This window comes from Podarcis gaigeae (assembly GCF_964106915.1).
Source record: "Podarcis gaigeae genome assembly, chromosome: 6".
NCBI classification, from domain to species: Eukaryota; Metazoa; Chordata; class Lepidosauria; order Squamata; family Lacertidae; genus Podarcis; species Podarcis gaigeae.
Genome location: NC_139682.1, coordinates 6,519,476 through 6,537,398, shown reverse-complemented (window position 1 = coordinate 6,537,398; position 17,923 = coordinate 6,519,476). Strand labels below are relative to the sequence as shown.

General features: G+C 46.7%; 1 protein-coding gene across 3 annotated transcripts; it reads left to right on the top strand.

Moving 5' to 3' along the window:
- The first annotated feature begins 2,413 nt into the window (after positions 1–2,413).
- On the top strand, positions 2,414–10,989 carry LOC310847026 (ammonium transporter Rh type A-like). 3 transcript variants are annotated; one of them, XM_083744417.1, is made up of 3 exons: positions 2,414–2,526; positions 6,831–6,905; positions 9,206–10,989. In XM_083744417.1, exons 1-3 carry the CDS (start codon positions 2,431–2,433, stop codon positions 10,652–10,654), a joined length of 1,620 nt encoding a protein of 539 aa, XP_083600543.1. In that variant the 5' UTR covers positions 2,414–2,430; the 3' UTR covers positions 10,655–10,989. The 3 variants fall into 3 exon arrangements, with proteins under 3 accessions (XP_083600543.1, XP_083600544.1, XP_083600545.1); XM_083744418.1 differs by lacking the exon at positions 2,414–2,526 and adding an exon at positions 4,587–4,734; XM_083744419.1 differs by lacking the exon at positions 2,414–2,526 and adding an exon at positions 6,510–6,744.
- Positions 10,990–17,923: the final 6,934 nt, after the last annotated feature.

Below are 17,923 nucleotides of genomic sequence, written 5' to 3'. Positions count from 1 at the left end.
CAAACTGCTAGGTTGGCAGGAACAGGGACTGAGCAACGAGAGCTCACCCCGTCGCGGGGATTCAAATCGCCGACCTTCTGATTGGCAAGTCCTAGGCTCTGTGGTTTAACCCACAGCGCCACCCGCATCCCTAGTGCCAGATTTACATATAAGCTGAACAAGCTATAGCTTAGGGCCCCACTCTCTTGGGGGCCCAAAAAAAATTTAAAGGGGAAAAAACCTGGGTGTACATTTCCAATTGTATTTCAGTTCAACAATTACTTTGATAAAATACACATTTTGTTATGTGTGAATGGCTTTAGATACATATTAGGTCCATAAATTACCATGTAGCATATATTCGGCACAAAAAACAGCGACAATTTGTTGTTGACAAAGCTGGACATATAAAGGGCCCTATTACCTGAGGGCTTCATCAAACCTAAATCTGGTCCTGCCAGTATACCTGAAGGAGCGTCTCCACCTCCATTGTTCTGACCGGACAATGAGGTCCAGCTCTGAGAGTCTTCTGCCGGTTCCCTCACTGTGAGAAGTCAAGTTACAGGGAACCAGGCAGAGGGCCTTCTCGGTAGTGACACCTGCCCTGTGGAACGTCCTCCCAGCAGATGTCAAAGAGATAAACAACTACCTGACATTTAGAAGACATCTGAAGGCAGCCCTATTCAGGGAGGTTTTTAATGTGTGATATTTTAATGTATTTTTAATCTTTGTTGGAAGCCACACAGAGTGGCTGGGGAAACCAGATGGGCAGGGTACAAATAATAAATTATTATTATTATTATTATTATTATTATTATTATTATGCCTGGTCTGGTCACACTTGTTGCACCAGCAATAGCAGAACTTCCAAGAAGTTCCCCTATTTTCCAGGGACAGTCCCGGATTTACAGAAGTCGTCCCGGTTTCTGATTTTATCCTGGAAAAATAGGACATCCCTATTTTCATAGGAGAAATGTTGGAGGGTATCAAGTTATCTCATCCTTGAGCCATCTGATGGAAGCTCTGTATAGGGATTTTTTTTTAATGTTTAAAGAATTATTGTGTTTTTATATATGTTGGAAGCTACCCAGGGTGGCTGGGGCAACCAATCAGATGGGCAGGGTATAAATTATAAAACTATTATTATTATTATTATGGAATAAGACGTCCCCATTGTCATCGAAGAATTGTTGGAGGGTATGCAAATGTAATAAAACTGAACTCTGTTGGGAAATGATATATAATGAAATGAAAAAATGATGATTAAAAAAAAGTCAGAAGTCTTTCTTTTAGGAATAATAGGTGTAGAAGTACCAAAAGATCGAAATAATTTATTTATGTATGCAACCACAACAGCTTGGATGCTATCTGCTCAGTTGCTATTGCTTAAGTATAATATTGTTATATTTATAGCACTAAAATGTGTTTTATTGTACGTTGTTATATTTGCTATTGTTTTGCTGTGTTATAATAAAGCTGTTACTATGTTGAAATTGTTTTTGTGGTGTTCATTTGAAATGTATTTCAGCTTTTGCATTTTAAGCTGCTTTGAGCATGATTTTCTTTTTGTGGAAAAGCAGTATACAAATAAAATGAATGAATGAATGAATGAATGAATGAAATGGAAGAAAGGAGCAGTCCCAACAAAAGATGAATGTCAGATTTGTGGGAATATTCAGATTTGTGGGAATATTCTGAAATGGTGGAACTAACAAGCAGAATTTGAGACCAAGAGAAGGAAGGGTTTAAGAAAGAATGGGGAAAATTTGTGGAATATATGAAGAATCATTGCAAACACCTTTAAGCATTAGCAGGATTTGAATAATTGGAACAGAGAAAATAAAATAAAATAGGGTAGAAATAAAAGGGAAAATAGAAGGGGAAAGTAGAATTTTGAATATGCAGTTGAACAGGGGAGAGAATAACGAATCATGAAAGGAGGGAAAGGGTAGTTGATGTGAATGAGATGATTTAAATAATGAAATATATATATATATATGTAATATTGAAAATGATAAATAAAATAGGGTTGCCATAATGCCTGGTATTTGGCCTTGGTAAAGAGTGTATGGGTGAAAATGGCTGAAACGTAAAATTCAGACATATGGCAGCCCATCTTGCCAAATTTCATTTATAAACAGCTCAAAATCTTCTTCTTTTTAAATGTTGAGATGTAGCCAAAACGACGAGGAGGGGGGGAAACCTCAACAACTTGGCAAAAAACAAAAAAAGCTCAGCAATTTTTTGTGTCCGGATCTTCACTTTTTGAAATACAGCAAACCTAAACACACACACAACACACCTACTGTCAGGCCCCTCACGACAATTTCCACCTGCTTGATGGGCAAGCTCTGAAGCAGTAAGCCAGGCCACAGGATCAACTGTCAACCCAGTCAATCTGTCAATCACAGTTTGCGACAGTTGCAAGTAATCGGGGACGCTTAAGAGAAGATGCGAAAACTTGGAGCGACCCCACTCAGGGGCAAACGAATGACTTCAGTGCCGTGCGTCGGAGGAGGGCTGTGGAACACACAAAACGCCCAGGAGGTGGGCAGGATTCGTCTTGAGGATTATGTTTTCATTAACCCAAGTTTCTTCCAGATGTCGTCTCCTTCCACCCTGAGCTTCAAAGCCCCTTTGGCGGGTTCTGACGAAGCCACGAGGGAGCGTGGGACAAAAAGAACGAGGGTGGCGGGGTTTTTTTTTTTTTAAAAAAAGGGCTGCTTCTCTGAGCCTCGCTTCCTGGCTCTGCGAGCAAGCCCCGTCTTTGCGCACGTGTGTGCAAAATCCTATTGCCCCCCCCCCCGCTTAAATTATGTGAAACGAAATGTGCTAACAACATGGAGCATGTGGGGGGCATTTATTTGTTTATTTCGTGCATCATAGTGAGGGGGTGTGGATTTGGTGTGTGTGTGTGTGTGTGTGTGCAAAGGAACATTGTTCCGGGCTGTTTTGTAACATCTTCTTGGCTGCTTGCCCACCATCTTGGCAGCAGCCAAGGGTTCCTTCTCTCTAGACAGCCGCGCCATTTGGAGCCCAGGGATCCCTGCTTGCAGTGGGTAGTGTTCTTGGAGTGCATGGGGGGCCTTGCCCTGAGAGGCGAGACCGATTGCTAGAGAGGGACATCCTGTGCGGCCCAAGAGGAAACTAGTTACACGAACCCATGCTTATGTGCAGTGCCAGATTTACATACAGTGGTACCTCAGGTTAAGTATTTAATTTGTTCCGGAGGTCCGTTCTTAACCTGAAGCTGTTCATAACCTGAAGCACCACTTTAGCTAATGCGGCCTTCCGCTGCTGCTGCGCGATTTCTGTTCTCATCTCGAAGCAAAGTTCTTAACCCGAGGTAAAAGACGCCTGCTTCTTGGGAGAAAAGCAATGACAGACCTAGACAGCATCTTAAAAAAGCAGAGACATCACCTTGCCAACCAAGGTCCGTACTGATCACCGAAGAATTGATGCTTTTGAATTATGGTGTGGAGGAGACTCTTGAGAGTCCCATGGACTGCAAGAAGATCAAACCTCTCCATTCTGAAGGAAATCAGCCCTGAGTGCTCACTGGAAGGACAGATCCTGAAGCTGAGGCTCCAATACTTTGGCCACCTCGGGAGAAGAGAAGACTCCCTGGAAAAGACCCTGATGTTGGGAAAGATGGAGGGCACAAGGAGAAGGGGACGACAGAGGACGAGATGGCTGGACAGTGTTCTTGAAGCTACCAGCATGAGTTTGACCAAACTACAGGAGGCAGTGGAAGACAGGAGTGCCTGGCGTGCTCTGGTCCATGGGGTCAGGAAGAGTCGGACATGACTAAACGACTAAACAACAACAACAAATGGAGTGATCCAGCCCCCGAGCCGTCTGAAGGCAATCCTGTATAGGGAAAGGTTTTTTAAAAATGTTTAATGTTTTATTATGTTTTTATATATGTTGGAACCTGCCCAGAGTGGCTGGGGTAACCCAGTAAGATGTGTGGGGTATAAATAATAAAATTAGCATTATGGAATGGGATGCCCCTATTTTCATCAGGGAAAAGTTGGAATTTATCCTGTGTACACCCAGCATCTTGTACAATCTGGACCCTCGGCAATGGGAGTGTGAGACGAGCGAGTTAGTCCAGTGACCTCTCTAGGCCACCAACCCCTGGCATGCAGAAACATCTGGAGCCCGGAAACATCTGGAGGGCACCAGTTTGACAGAAACTGGTCTTCTCTAACCAGCAATGTCTCTCCAGGGCTTCAGAAAGGGCCTTTCCCCCCTAGCCCTATAATCATAGATCCACTTTCAAAATGAAAATCTGAAAAGGCAAGAATCTGAAACTGGCCCCTTCTGCACGCAGAGCGCATTTTCGACCAGCGACAGATCCTCTTAATTTTCGAAATGCCAGGCTGCTTTGGCCAGGCTGCAATTGCAGAGCATTCCATCCCAATTATGATTTACAATGCTAATATAAACTAGTCCCTGAAAACAGCATTCATATTTGAATTGCGGTCGGGGTGGGGAGATTATTTCTGCCAACTTCTAAGTGGTACTAACATCCCTGAAGCGCATTCCGGAGACAAACCGGCTCTGGAGTGCTCTGACTAATGACTGCCAATAGGTCAGAAGGAACCTGTTTAACCTGATGGGACGTTTATAAAAGGCCCCAGAGGAGCCGAAAGCATTCAGAACAAGGCTGGCTTGGTTGAGTATTTAAGTCCAAGACTTACTACCCCATCCCTCTGGGAGAAGGCAAGAAGCTCATCAGGACAGCGGCCGGTATGTATCTCTGGAGAGTTTGATGATCTGCCTTTGGAATAGACACCAGAATTGAGTGACATGGGATTAGAGACATCAAGAGCAAAGTAGGCCCTCAACACCCTCTCCAAGTGTCTCGATTTTCCAGGGACAGTCCCGGAATTACAAAGCCATTCCAGCTTTTCATTTAATCCCCGGAAAAAAAATAGAAGTAACTTTTTTTAAAAAAAACAAAAAAACTTCAAAGAAAAGAAAATATCCCATTGATGTAGTTCAGAAGCGTCAACAAACCTAGGTTAAAACTTTATAATAGTATTAACTCTTCAGTAGTGTTGATTCCTCCATTGCAGGGGGTTGGACTAGATGACCCGCAGGCCCCTTCCAACTTCAGTTCTGGTTCATAGTAAATGTAGACCAAATGAGAGATTCTGAACCCTTATTGCATTATTGGAAAATACATATCATGCTCCATCCCAGTATATCCTACTGAGGTTCTATAGTCAGTCTCAGGCTCTCTCTCTCTTTGAGGGGAGCAGGTGGCACTGTGGTCTAATCCACTGAGCCTCTTGGACTTGCCAATCAGAAGGTCGGCAGTTCGAATCCCCGCGACGGGGTGAGCTCCCATTGCTCTGACCTAGCTTCTGTCAACCTAGGAGTTCGAAAGCACGCCAGTGCAAGTAGATAAATAGGTACCACTGCGGCAGGAAGGTAAATGGTGTTTCTGGGCGCTCTGGTTTCCGTCACGGTGTCCTGTTGTGCCAGAAGCGGTTTAGTCCAGCTGGCCACCTGACCTGGAAAGCTGTCTGTGAATAAACGCTGGCAAGATGAGCGCTGCACCCCCATAGTCGCCTTTGACTGGACTTAACTGTCCAGGGCTCCTTTACCAGAGAGCCAGTGTGGTGTAGTGGTTAAGAGCGTAGTCTCATAATCTGGTGAACCAGGTTCGCGTCTCCGCTCCTCCACATGCAGCTGCTGGGTGACCTTGGGCTAGTCATATTTATTTGAAGTCTCTCAGCCCCACTCACCTCACAGAGTGTTTGTTGTGGGGGAGGAAGGGAAAGGAGATTGTTGGCCGCTTTGAGACTCCTTAAAGGTAAAGGGACCCCTGACCATTAGGTCCAGTCGTGACCGACTCTGGGGTTGCGGCGCTCATCTTGCTTTATTGGCCGAGGGAGCCGGCGTACAGCTTCCGGGTCATGTGGCCAGCATGACTAAGCCACTTCTGGCGAACCAGAGCAGTGCATGGAAACGCTGTTTACCTTCCCGCCAGAGCGATACTATTTATCTACTTGCACTATGATGTGTTTTCGAACTGCTAGGTTGGCAGGAGCAGGGACCGAGCAATGGGAGCTCACCCCGTCGTGGGGATTCAAACCGCCAACCTTCGGATCAGCAAGTCCTAGGCTCTGTGGTTTAACCCACAGCACCACCCGCGTCCCACAGCACCACCCGCGGGATATCAAATCCAAACTCTTGTTTTTCTTCTTCTTTTACCTCTCTCTCTCGCTCCCTCCCTCTCTCCCTCCCCTATCCTCCTGAGGGAGGGCACATGCTGCAACTTGCAGGTGTATATATCTGACACTGGTTCCTAAGAGTTTTCCCCAGCCCTAGCAAGGGTTGCACAGGATTGACCCTGGCCGATGTTCACCCACTGAGCCACAGCTCTTCCCGTTTCTGTGAGATAAGTAAAGCAGCGCAGGCCTGCTGGAGATGAAAGGGTTATGCTCCCTCTCTCAGCTGTATGTTTGATCGTTATCACCACGATAGACACAAGGGGAGACTTTGCCCTCTGGGGCTTGCAAGGCAGAGAACAGGTGAGGACAAATCACTTCTCAGTCCTTGGATGGGTTCGGCCGCACCTGTTCAGCGATCGCTTGTAGGCTTTATGCTGGAGATCCAACCATCACATGGAAGTGGGATAGACAGTCAGAATCCCTCTCCCCTTTCCACCCATTGGCTATTCCCGGAAAACAGGGATCAGGTGCCGAGTGTCCATATCAGCAAGCATGTCGGATTTATTACGAATCTGAGGTAAGCACTGTCTGTGTCCTTTCAAACCTCGTCAGAGCACTCTTTCTCCTCAAGACGTAACGGGTCCTTTCCTCTTTCTGCAACAGGTGAAGCAAACCCCAAACTGGTTTAGAAGAGAGAACTGCCCGGAAGCTTCTGAATTTGCAAATTCCTGCTGTCAGGCAAGTAATAATAATAATAATAATAATAATAATAATAATAATAATAATTTATTATTTGTACTCCGCCCATCTGGCTGGGTTTCCCCAGCCACTCTGGGCAGCTTCCAGCAAAGATTAAAAATACATCAAAATGTCACACATTAAAAACTTCTAAAAGTCTGGTAGTTGTATTTCTCTTTGACATCTGGTGGGAGGGTGTTCCACAGAGCGGGCGCCACTACCGAGAAGGCCCTCTGCCTGGTTCCCTGTAGCCTTGCTTCTCGCAGTGAGGGAAATGCCAGAAGGCCCTCGCGCTGGACCTCAGCGTCCAGGCAGAATGATGGGCGAGTCACAGAGGGTCACCTTCCCCACCCCTAGCGCTCTCGAGAATTTTCTGGGCCACGGTTCCCATCCTACCTAGCCATTGGTGACGCTGCCTGGGGCTGATGGGAGTTGCAGTCCAGTAATGTATGACGGTGACCGAAATTCTCCTCCAAGGTGATAGAAATTCTGTCACAATAACAGCTGGATTCGGCAAGGGTGCATATCATTTGTTTCCTTATACCCTGCAGGAAACTCCAGGATTTGCAGTCTTAGAAAAAGAGAGGATTGTACTTTTGCATCACTGCACAATTTTGGGGGATTAAATTTAAAGAAAATGAGGGGAGATGGTCCAAAGTAGTTGAGTTTTTTTTAGGGGAAATTGCACGCAGCTTTCCCTCCACACCACTATCCATGTATGGGACAAACCCAATTTTTTGGACATGGTTTCTGAGTCAAAAATACATGGGGAAATACAGTATTTATTTTAAAGCCCTTCAGCGTTTTAGTCCTAATTTTGTACGCAATTTTGCTTAATGTGTTTGCAAGCCGTTTCCCCCTAAAAGAGTGTGTTTCATGTGCTACTTTCGTTTGCATAACCATTTTTATACACACTATCCCTAATGCATTCATTTCTGTGCACATTACTGGCTTGGAGAATTGCATTGCAGCATTCAGAGGACCACAGATATTGAAGGATAGATGCGTTTCAGTTTATGTTATCGTTTCGATAAGTGGAAATTGGAGACGAGAGTGCTGTTGCTCTCAGGTCCTGCTTGAACCCTGTGAGGACGGGATTCTGAACAAGTCGGGCTTTAGGCCAGGACACACCCCGCCCCCAGGATTTTCTTAGGTCCTTAGGTTTATTTGCCATTTGTCAGTAACGCCAGAAGCCTATGCAACAGTTCACACGTGCATCCTGGTGGCAGCCTTGGCAGCTGGCAATGTTTGTATTTGCACACGTGTCTTAATGGTTCAAGAAATCGAAAAACACGTGCAGTTTGGGAGTGCTGCAGAAAAAGAAGCTCAGTTGCCGAACAGTTCCGAATCTATCGCTGGTTAATGTTTAATGCCACTAATAAAAGATAAACAGTGACAGTACCTTAAGCGCAGCGTTTAGACCAGAGCATCAGATGTGGAAGTTATCAGTCTATTTTCCCCCCATGGGTCTTCCCATATGGTGGTTAAAAAAAGAAGAAAGATTTAATGTGTTGCGTAGTGCTATCTCCAATCTGCCCTTGAAGCTGACCCAGAAACTCCAGTGGGTGCAGAATGCCACGGCGAGGCTCCTTACGGGGTCCTTACAGCAGGATCACATTCACTCAGTGCTTTACCAACTGCACTGGCTCCCGGTGGAGTACAGGGTCGGGTTTAAGGTGCTGGTTTTGATCTTTAAAGCCCTATGCAGCCTAGGACCCACGTACCTACGGGACCGCCTCTCCTGGTATGCCATGTGGCGGACCTTAAGGTTCACAAATGACAACATTTTGGAGGTCCCAGGTCGCAAGGTGGTTAGATTGGTCTCAACTAGAGCCAGGGCCTTTTCAGTACTGGCCCCGACTTGGTGGAACGCTCTGTCACAAGAGACTAGGGCCTTGCGGGACTTGACATCTTTCCGCACGGCCTGCAAGACAGAGCTGTTCCGCCTGGCCTTTGGTTTGGACTCAGTCTGACCCTTATGTTTCCCTCCCCTTACGGTTTTGATCTATCAGCTACTTTTAAAATGAGGCTGCATTTTAAATTGCATTTTTACCTGTATTTTAAATTGGTCCCCCCCCCCCCATTATGCTTTTACTGTGATTTTATTGGTGTTAGCGGTCCTGAGCCCAGCTCTGGCTGGGGAGGGCAGGGTATTATTATTATTATTATTATTATTATTATTATTATTATTATTCTGAAGCCAACAAGAATATGGCAGGCATTTTTAATTACTTCTGACTACAGCGCTTGCCAATGAACTGGCTGACCCCCTTGTGGTTTTGCGTTCCCCTTTTCTGCAGGATCTTCTTGGCGTCTCCTGCTGCAAGATGTCCAAAGTGTTCTCCACCAGCCTCCGCTGTCGGTTGCCTGCCTTGCTGTTCCTCTTCCAGGGAGCTGTGCTGGTGATCTTCGCCCTCTTTGTGACATACGATGAGCACACGGACGCTGCCAGCCAGCCTGCTGATGCTGACCCATCCGCCAACCAGGTCTACGCCATCTTCCCCCTCTTCCAGGACATCCAGCTGATGCTGTTGGTGGGGTTGGGCTTGCTGCTGGCTTTCATGAAGGGCTACGGAGTCAGCGCCGTGGCCTGCAACTTCCTTTTGGCCAGCTTCTCCACCCAGTGGGCCCTGGTCGTCCAGGGCTTCGTACACTACGGCCAACATGGGAGAGTCCACCTCGGCCTCTACAACATCCTCACGGCCGAGTTTGCAGCCGTGACGGTCCTCATCTCTGCTGGGGCCATCCTGGGTCGAACAAGCCCCATCCAGCTTCTTCTCATGAGCTTGTGCGAAATCCCTCTCTACGTGGCCTGCGAGTGGCTCATCGTGAGTTATTTCCAGGCAGTGGATGTCGGAGGAACCATAACCCTCCATGTCTTTGCTTGCTATTTTGGGCTGGGCACTTCCATTGCTCTCTACCGGCCGGGATTGCAGCTGGGGCACCCAATGGAGACTCCATCTTACATCTCTGACCTTCTGTCCTTGGTGGGGACCATGTTTCTTTGGGTGTTCTGGCCCAGTTTCGTGGCTGTCCTCGCCCACCAAGGAGATGCTCAGCACAGGGCTGTGCTTCACACGTGGCTTACTCTCAGTGCCAGCGCCCTGACCTCCTTTGCCACCTCCAGCCTCCTGGAGAAGAAGGGGAAACTGAACCTGTGCCACCTGCAGAATGCCACGTTGGCCGGAGGGGTGGCCATTGGCGCAGTAGCAGACATGGTCATTTCACCAGCTGGGGCATTCGCCCTGGGAATTGTTTCCTCGCTTGCCTGCATCCTTGGGTTCAAGTACATGTCACCATTCTTGGCCACTAGAGTTCGCCTCCAGGACCAGTGTGGAATCCACAACCTTCACGGCTTACCAGGCATCATTGGCGCTGTGGGCGGAATCATAGCCATCTTGTTGGTGCCGGATGAGGCCTACGGACCTCGTCTTCACCAGGTCTTCCCTCAGCGTGGCCTCCTGCCACAGAATGTCACCCTGGAGGCAACCTTGGCAGGGGAGAACATGGCAAGGAGCACCACGCAGCAAGCTCTCCACCAGGCTGCAGGTCTCGGTGTTTCCATACTCATGTCCCTTGTGGGTGGCTACTTCACCGGGTTGGTTTTGAAACTGCCTTTTTTAGCACAGCCGCCTGACCAACTCTGCTTTGACGACGCTCTTTACTTCAAGATCCAAGAGTCAACGGAGAACTCGAGTGTTGAGCAGGCTGGTGGTGACCTCCTGGTGCCCCTGAAGGACAAAGCTTGAGGGTCTGTCTGCTTGTGCCTTCAAAGCAGAAATAAAACAGAAGGGCATCACTGAGTGGGAGAGTAACATTTGCCATGGTTTTCCTGGAATGTCGTGCTGTCAGATTTGAAGTAGGACCTCCTGCTTGGAGGCAGATGGGACAATTGACCCAAACACAGAGGTAGCTTCTGAAGTGAGGGCAGCGAAAACGCAGCTAAGAAGCTCAAATCATATATATGACTGACACCTTTCTTTGGAAATTAAATCACTGTCCAGACTTTAACATTCAAAAACTTGACTTGCAGAAACTTATTGTTGAATTACAACATAATATTTACAGTCACATGCTTCTCCAAGCATGGGTTTACAGTCTCTTCTTCTAACTTCCAAAACAACTGTATTTTCCTCTTTCCAGAGCTCAGCACTCAGTTTTCTGCATCTCAGTTAGGCCATGCCGTGCAGCTCCTATGAAATATTTCACCTTCTCCTGCAGCTTAGCCCTCTTTTCTTCCAAGCAGAGAATAAGCACTCCAACGCTCTATTCAACTTAGCAGTGTTCACAGTGGATTCTAAAACACAGTCATCTTGCTTCACATAAAAATGGAGTCTCTCCTTCACTAAACACCTCTCATGTGACCAATGTTAGCCAATCACATGAGAACGTCTAGAGAACTCTCTAGAATTCAGCTACCAACCCATCAGATTTAAACACATAGTAATGCATGCAAGCATCTACAGTTTCGGTAAATTAAATCACTATACTTAAGAGTAGCACAGAGTTGTCAGCTGCTGGGGCATCTAGGCTGATTTCCCCCAACTATTTTAGCAGCTCCAAGATGAGTTGTTTTAGCCTCCCCTTCTCTTGGACTAGACAAAATGACTAGGCCAGGGCTTTGGTAGCAGATATGTTAAGGGTTGGCAACTTTTAGTTACCGCGGACATTTTTCATGGACATTTTTACTGTATTGGACTTGAAATTGCATACACACATACACACACACACACCTGACCAGGTGTTAAGCACTTTCTCTCGTCCCATCGACATCAGAGGAATGGTTGGTGGTGGGACAAGAGAGAGCCCTGGACCACATCAGAGAGGCTGAGAATCTTGTCATCTGGGCAGACCAGGACCTCCATCCACGCTGCCCAGGCTTGAGTCCTAGGGAGCTCACTTCGGTGCTGCAAATGCAGTGGTTTGACTTCACCCCTGGAGGCATACTCCATTGTATCTCAAGACAGACGGATGCCAACATACACATACAGTGATACCTCAGGTTAAGAACTTAATTCGTTCTATCCAACGAATTGGATGTTTTGGATATAACATTCAATTTGAAGATTGGGAAAAACTTTGGAAAGAAAATTTAAAATTTACTGCGTGTGTGGGGTTGAAGGAAAATGTAATGAAAATGTTTTATAGATGGTATATCACACCGGCAAAATTGGCAAAAATGTATAAAACATGTAATAAGTGCTGGAAATGTAAAGAAAAGGAGGGTTCTTTCTACCACATGTGGTGGGAATGTAAAAAGGTAAAGAGCTTCTGGGAGGCAATATATAATGAATTGAAAAAGATGTTAAGATACACCTTTGTTAAGAAACCAGAAGCTTTTCTTTTAGGGATTACAGGAAAAGAAATAAGAAGAAAAGACTGTAAACTCTTCCAGTATGCAGTTACAGCAGCAAGAATTTTAATGGCCCAAAAATGGAAACAAGAGGAAATACCGACAATTCAAGAATGGAGAATGAAACTAACGGACTACTCGGAACTTGATAAACTGACCGGGAAAATAAGATATACTCGAAACCAAAAGTTCATCGAAGATTGGGGGAAATTTGTAGAATATCTGAAAAATATATGTGAGGTACAAACAACGCTAGTGGGGTTTCAAGAAGCACTGTAAAACTCTAGGAGGTATTGTTTAAAGGAAATAGAAAAAATGAGGGAAGATAAATGGCAATATAATGAAAGAAATATGTATTGAATGGTAAAAATAGATGATTACCAGAGAAGCCGAAGGAAGACCAAAATTTGAATTTTGTTAAAATCAGATAAAATGTGTATGAGTGTGATGTATTGAAAATTAATAAAAATTATTTAAGAGGAAAAAAATAACTTAATTCGTTCTAGAGGTCCGTTCTTAACCTGAAACTGTTCTTAACCCGAGGTACCACTTTAGCTAATGGGACCTCCTGCTGCCGCAGCGTGATTTCTGTTCTCACCCTGAAGCAAAGTTCTTAACCCAAGGTACTATTTCTGGGCTAGCAGAATCTGTAACCTGAAGCGTCTGTAACCTGAGGTACCACTGTATATGCACCAGAGGGTGAGGAGAGTTGGGTGCAGTGTGTTACGGATATTGAAAATTCGGCGTGCGGCGCTTCGACGCATGAGCGAGGAGGTCTTTGCGAGGGAGCGAAGCTTCCCACACTCATGAGGCACACCAGGGACTGGCCTGAGGAAGCGTTGGCGCCCTGTCAGCGCTCTGGGAGATGCTGGGACATTCCAGGTCCTCCTCATGGAGCCAGAAGCCACCACCAAAAAGCAGAAGAGCTTCTGGAAGACGTACTCAACAACGGCGCAACCCCCCCCCCCCCCGCTTGGCGCAGGGCCACGCGTGAGAGAAGGCCCGAGAGCGAGGCTGGGGAATCGTTAAGGCAAATAATCGCAAACAGACCCGAGAGTGGCCTGTGTTTGTTTTGTTAATTGTCAGCGTAAAATGCTGTGCAGAGCCTGACAAAGGAACACCAGCGCTGACTCCTCCACTTGGGGAAAAGAAAAAAGCATCGTTCTCTTGAAAAACAATCCCGTCTCCTTTCGAGGCAGGAGGCAACCGGGGGGTGGATGCAATGCCATGGGGAGGCCTAGGGGGAGAAACCTCAGGAGTCTGTGTGGTATATGGAGAGTACCAGAGGATACGGAGGTGGTGCGTCAGAGGAAGAAGAAGAGTTTGGATTTGATATCCTGCTTTATCACTACCCTAAGGAGTCTCAAAGGGACGCGGGTGGCACTGTGGTCTAAACCACAGAGCCTAGGGCTTGCCGATCAGAAGCTTGGTGGTTCGAATCCCCGCAATGGGGTGAGCTCCTGTTGCTCAGTCCCTGCCCTTGCCAACCTAGCAGTTCGAAAGCACATCAAAGTGCAAGTAGATAAATAGGTACCACTCCAGCGGGAAGGTAAACGGCGTTTCCATGCGCTGCTCTGGTTCACCAGAAGCGGCTTAGTCATGCTGGCCACATGACCCAGAAGTTGTACGCCAGCTCCCTCAGCCAGTCAAGCGAGATGAGCGCCGCAACCCCAGAATCGTCCGTGACTGGACCTAATGGTCAGGGGTCCCTTTACCTTTAAGAATCAAAGTGGCTAACATTTTCCTTTCCCTTCCTCCCCCACAACAAACACTCTGTGAGGTGAGTGGGGCTGAGAGACTTCAGAAAAGTGTGACCAGCCCAAGGTCACCCAGCAGCTGCATGTGGAGGAGCGGGGAAGCGAACCCGGTTCACCAGATTACGAGTCCACCCCTCTTAACCGCTACACCACACTGGCTCACGCCAACTAGCATGGAATTGGTATCTATAGCACATTGTTTTACATGTTAAAGGCCCCCGATGTGATGCTCAAGGCTGCCCAGCAGAGATCAGAAAGACCTGTGTCTCAAATGCTGTAGAGACACGGCTGGTCAGGGGTATCACATGGAAGAGGGAGCAAGCTTGCTTTCTCCTGCTCCTGGGGGTAGGACTCGAACCCATGACTTCAAGCTACAAGGAAAGATATTCCGACTAAACCTCAGGAAGAACTTTCTGACAGTACTAGCTGTTTGGCAGTGGAACAGACTCTCACGAGAGGCGATGGACTTTCCTTCCTGGGAGGTTTTTAAGCAGAGGTCCATGCTATAGGTTGAGAGTCCGCTGTGGAATCCCTTACATTAGGATGCTATAATAATAATAATAATAATAATAATAATAATAATAATAATAATAATTTATTTGTACCCCGCCCATCTGGCTGGGTTTCCCCAGCCACTCTGGGCAGCTTCCAGATACACTAAAATGTCACATATTAAAAACTTCCCTGAACAGGGCTGCCTTCAGATGTCTTCTGAATGTCAGGTAGATGTTTATCTCTTTGACATCTGATGGGAGGGCGTTCCACAGGGCGGGCGCCACTACCGAGAAGGCCCTCTGCCTGGTTCCCTGTAGCTTTGCTTCTCACAATGAGGGAACCGCCAGAAGGCCCTCGGAGCTGGACCTCTGTGCCCGGGCAGAATGATGGGTGTGGAGACGCTCCTTCAGGTATACAGGACCGAGGCCATTTAGGGCTTTAAAGGTCAGCACCAACACTTTGAATTGTGCTCGGAAACGTACTGGGAGCCAATATATGTCTTTCAAGACCGGTGTTATGCTATGTCTTCTCACACTTTTCTTCCCCCTATGTGGGATGCGGGAGAAATTCAAAGCCAAACCTATAAAACCCACGCTTTCCGAAATGATGCACATCTTGAAATACAGCTATCCTTTGAAAATTCGCACTGCTCTGAATTCTGCAAGGCAGTTTTCCGGCCAAAGAAGGTGTGCTAAAATGCAACATACTATGGTCAAGTGTGCATGGAAAAAACATACATATTAATGAAAATAAACTACAAAAATGCATTATATTGGGAGAAATCGCTTTGCCAAAACTGGTATATTTGACAAAATTGCATGCAAAAAAAAAAAAGTGTATATTAAGAGAAATTTGCACTAAACTGCTGGTGATTTTTTTCAGGAGGAACTTTAAAAAGGGGGAAAGCAAACAGCTGTGGGAAAATGTGGAGAACTGAAATATCAGAAACCAGAATAGACAGCTTCACCCTTCGACCTATGTCACATAGCTATATCTCTATTTTGCCAGTTGAGGACACGTGTTTATTGGATTACATGTTTATGCAAATATCAAAAAGTATTGTGGTGAAAGTGGGCAGAAAAATCAAACAACAACAAAATAAAAACCCTTCACTTGAGCACAAGACAGCCCAGCCGAATAATAATAATAATAATAATAATAATAATAATAATAATAATTTATGTATACCTCGCCCATCTGGCTGAGTTTCCCCAGCCACTCTGGGCGGCTCCCAATCGAGTGTTAAAAACAATATAGCATTAAATATTAAAAACTTCCTGAAACAGGGCTGCCTTCAGATGTCTTTTAAAAATAGGATCGCTGCTTATTCCCTTGACATCTGATGGGAGGGCGTTCCACAGCGTGGGCGCCACTACCGAGAAGGCCCTCTGCCTGGTTCCCTGTAGCCTCACTTCTCACAATGAGGGAACTGCCAGAAGGCCCTTGGCATTGGACCTCAGTGTCCGGGCAGAACAATGGGGATGGAGACACTCCTTCAGGTATACAGGACCATAGTGGTCAGAGACCAGGAGGATAGATTACAAGTTACTCCTAATAACCCACAGTCGCCGGTCTTCATATCTGGCTGATGGCTGTCCTGGGAAGAAAGAGAGCAAACATATCAACTAACACTTTTGTTGATCCATGCCTGGTGGGTAGGAATAGAAAGTGCCATTGCAGGAGGCAAGAACATAGACCTCTACATGCAGATAGGTAGCAGTGTTGGTCTGCCATAGTGAAAACAAAATAATAAAATTCATTCCAGTAGCACCTTAGAGACCAACTAAGTTTGTTATTGGTATGAGCTTTTCTGTGCATGCACACCTCTTCTGATACCATTTTTAAAATTTTGTTTTGACCTCTACATGCTCCTTGTTCAGGCACGGTGTGAACTGTGTAAAGGTAAAGGGACCCCTGACCATTAGGTCCAGTCGTGGCCGACTCTGGGGTTGCGGTGCTCATCTCACTTTACTGGCCGAGGGAGCCGGAGTACAGCTTCTGGGTCATGTGGCCAGCATGACTAAGCCGCTTCTGGCGAACCAGAGCAGCACACAGAAACGCCGTTTCCCTTCCCGCTGGAGCGGTACCTATTTATCTACTTGCACTTTGATGTGCTTTCGAACTGCTAGGTTGGCAGGAGCAGGGACCGAGCAATGGGAGCTCACCCCGTCACGGGGATTCAAACCACCGATCTTCTGATTGGCAAGCCCTAGGCTCTGTGGTTTAGACCACAGTGCCACCCGCGTCCCTCATGAACTGTGTAGCTCCCTCCTAAATATAAGCTTCCCCCACTCTCTCTCGGCCTTCCCTTTGGTCTAGGAGGCAACCTGCCGCAGGCCTGGATTAAAAGGGAGCTGTATAAAACCCTGTTAATAAGCCTGTTAAGCCAGAGAGACTGTGGAACTCACACCCACAAGAAGCAGTGAGGGCTGCCAACATGGGTGGCTTTAAAAGAGGATGAGGCAAATTCACAGAGGAGAGGACTATTGGTGGCTGCTAGCCATGACGACTCTGCTCTGCCTCCACAGAATGCCAGTTCTGAATGCCAGTTGCTCGAAAGCTTAGAAAAATGTCCTCATGCTCAAACCCTGCTTGCAGATTCCACACAGGAATCTGGTTGGCCGCTGTGAAAATGGGATGCTGGAATGGATGGACCACTGGTTCAATCCAGCAGGCTCTTAACTTCATCTTCTTTGGCAATCGCTCATAGCCGAGTAAGATTGTCATCCATGAGCACGGCCTTAATACAGTGGTACCTCAGGTTACAGACGCTTCAGATTACAGACTCCGCTAACCCAGAAATACTACCTTGGGTTAAGAACTTTGCTTCAGGATGAGAACAGATTGTGATCCAGCGGCGCGGCGACAGCAGGAGGCCCCATTATCTAAAGTGGTGCTTCAGGTTAAGAACAGTTTCAGGTTAAGAACAGACCTCCGGAACGAATTAAGTTCTTAACCTGAGGTAACACTGTATCAGGCTTCCTCAAACTCGGCCCTCCAGATATTTTGAGACTACAATTCCCATCATTCCTGGCCACTGGTCCTGCTAGCTAGGGATCATGGGAGTTGTAGGCCAAAAACATCTGGAGGGCCAAGTTTGAGGAAGCCTGTACTATATGAAGCTTGAATTGGATCTGCAAGGTTTGGTGGCCAGGATACCTATTTAAAAACGCTGGGCAGGGCAGGTAATGGGGGCTGCTCATGAGCTGCAGGCAGTCATCCCTTATCCAAAGTTTCTGTCTTCACACACATACACACCCAAGGGATTCTCTATCCCCTTTCCCCTTTGTTCTGCACTTCACACACCTGCCTGCCTGCCCTCTCTCAGCCTGTCCCATCCTGCCACATCCTGAACGGAATTCCTTTTGTCTGTCTGGAGCCAGCAAGAGGACAACAGATGGACCCTCCCTAAA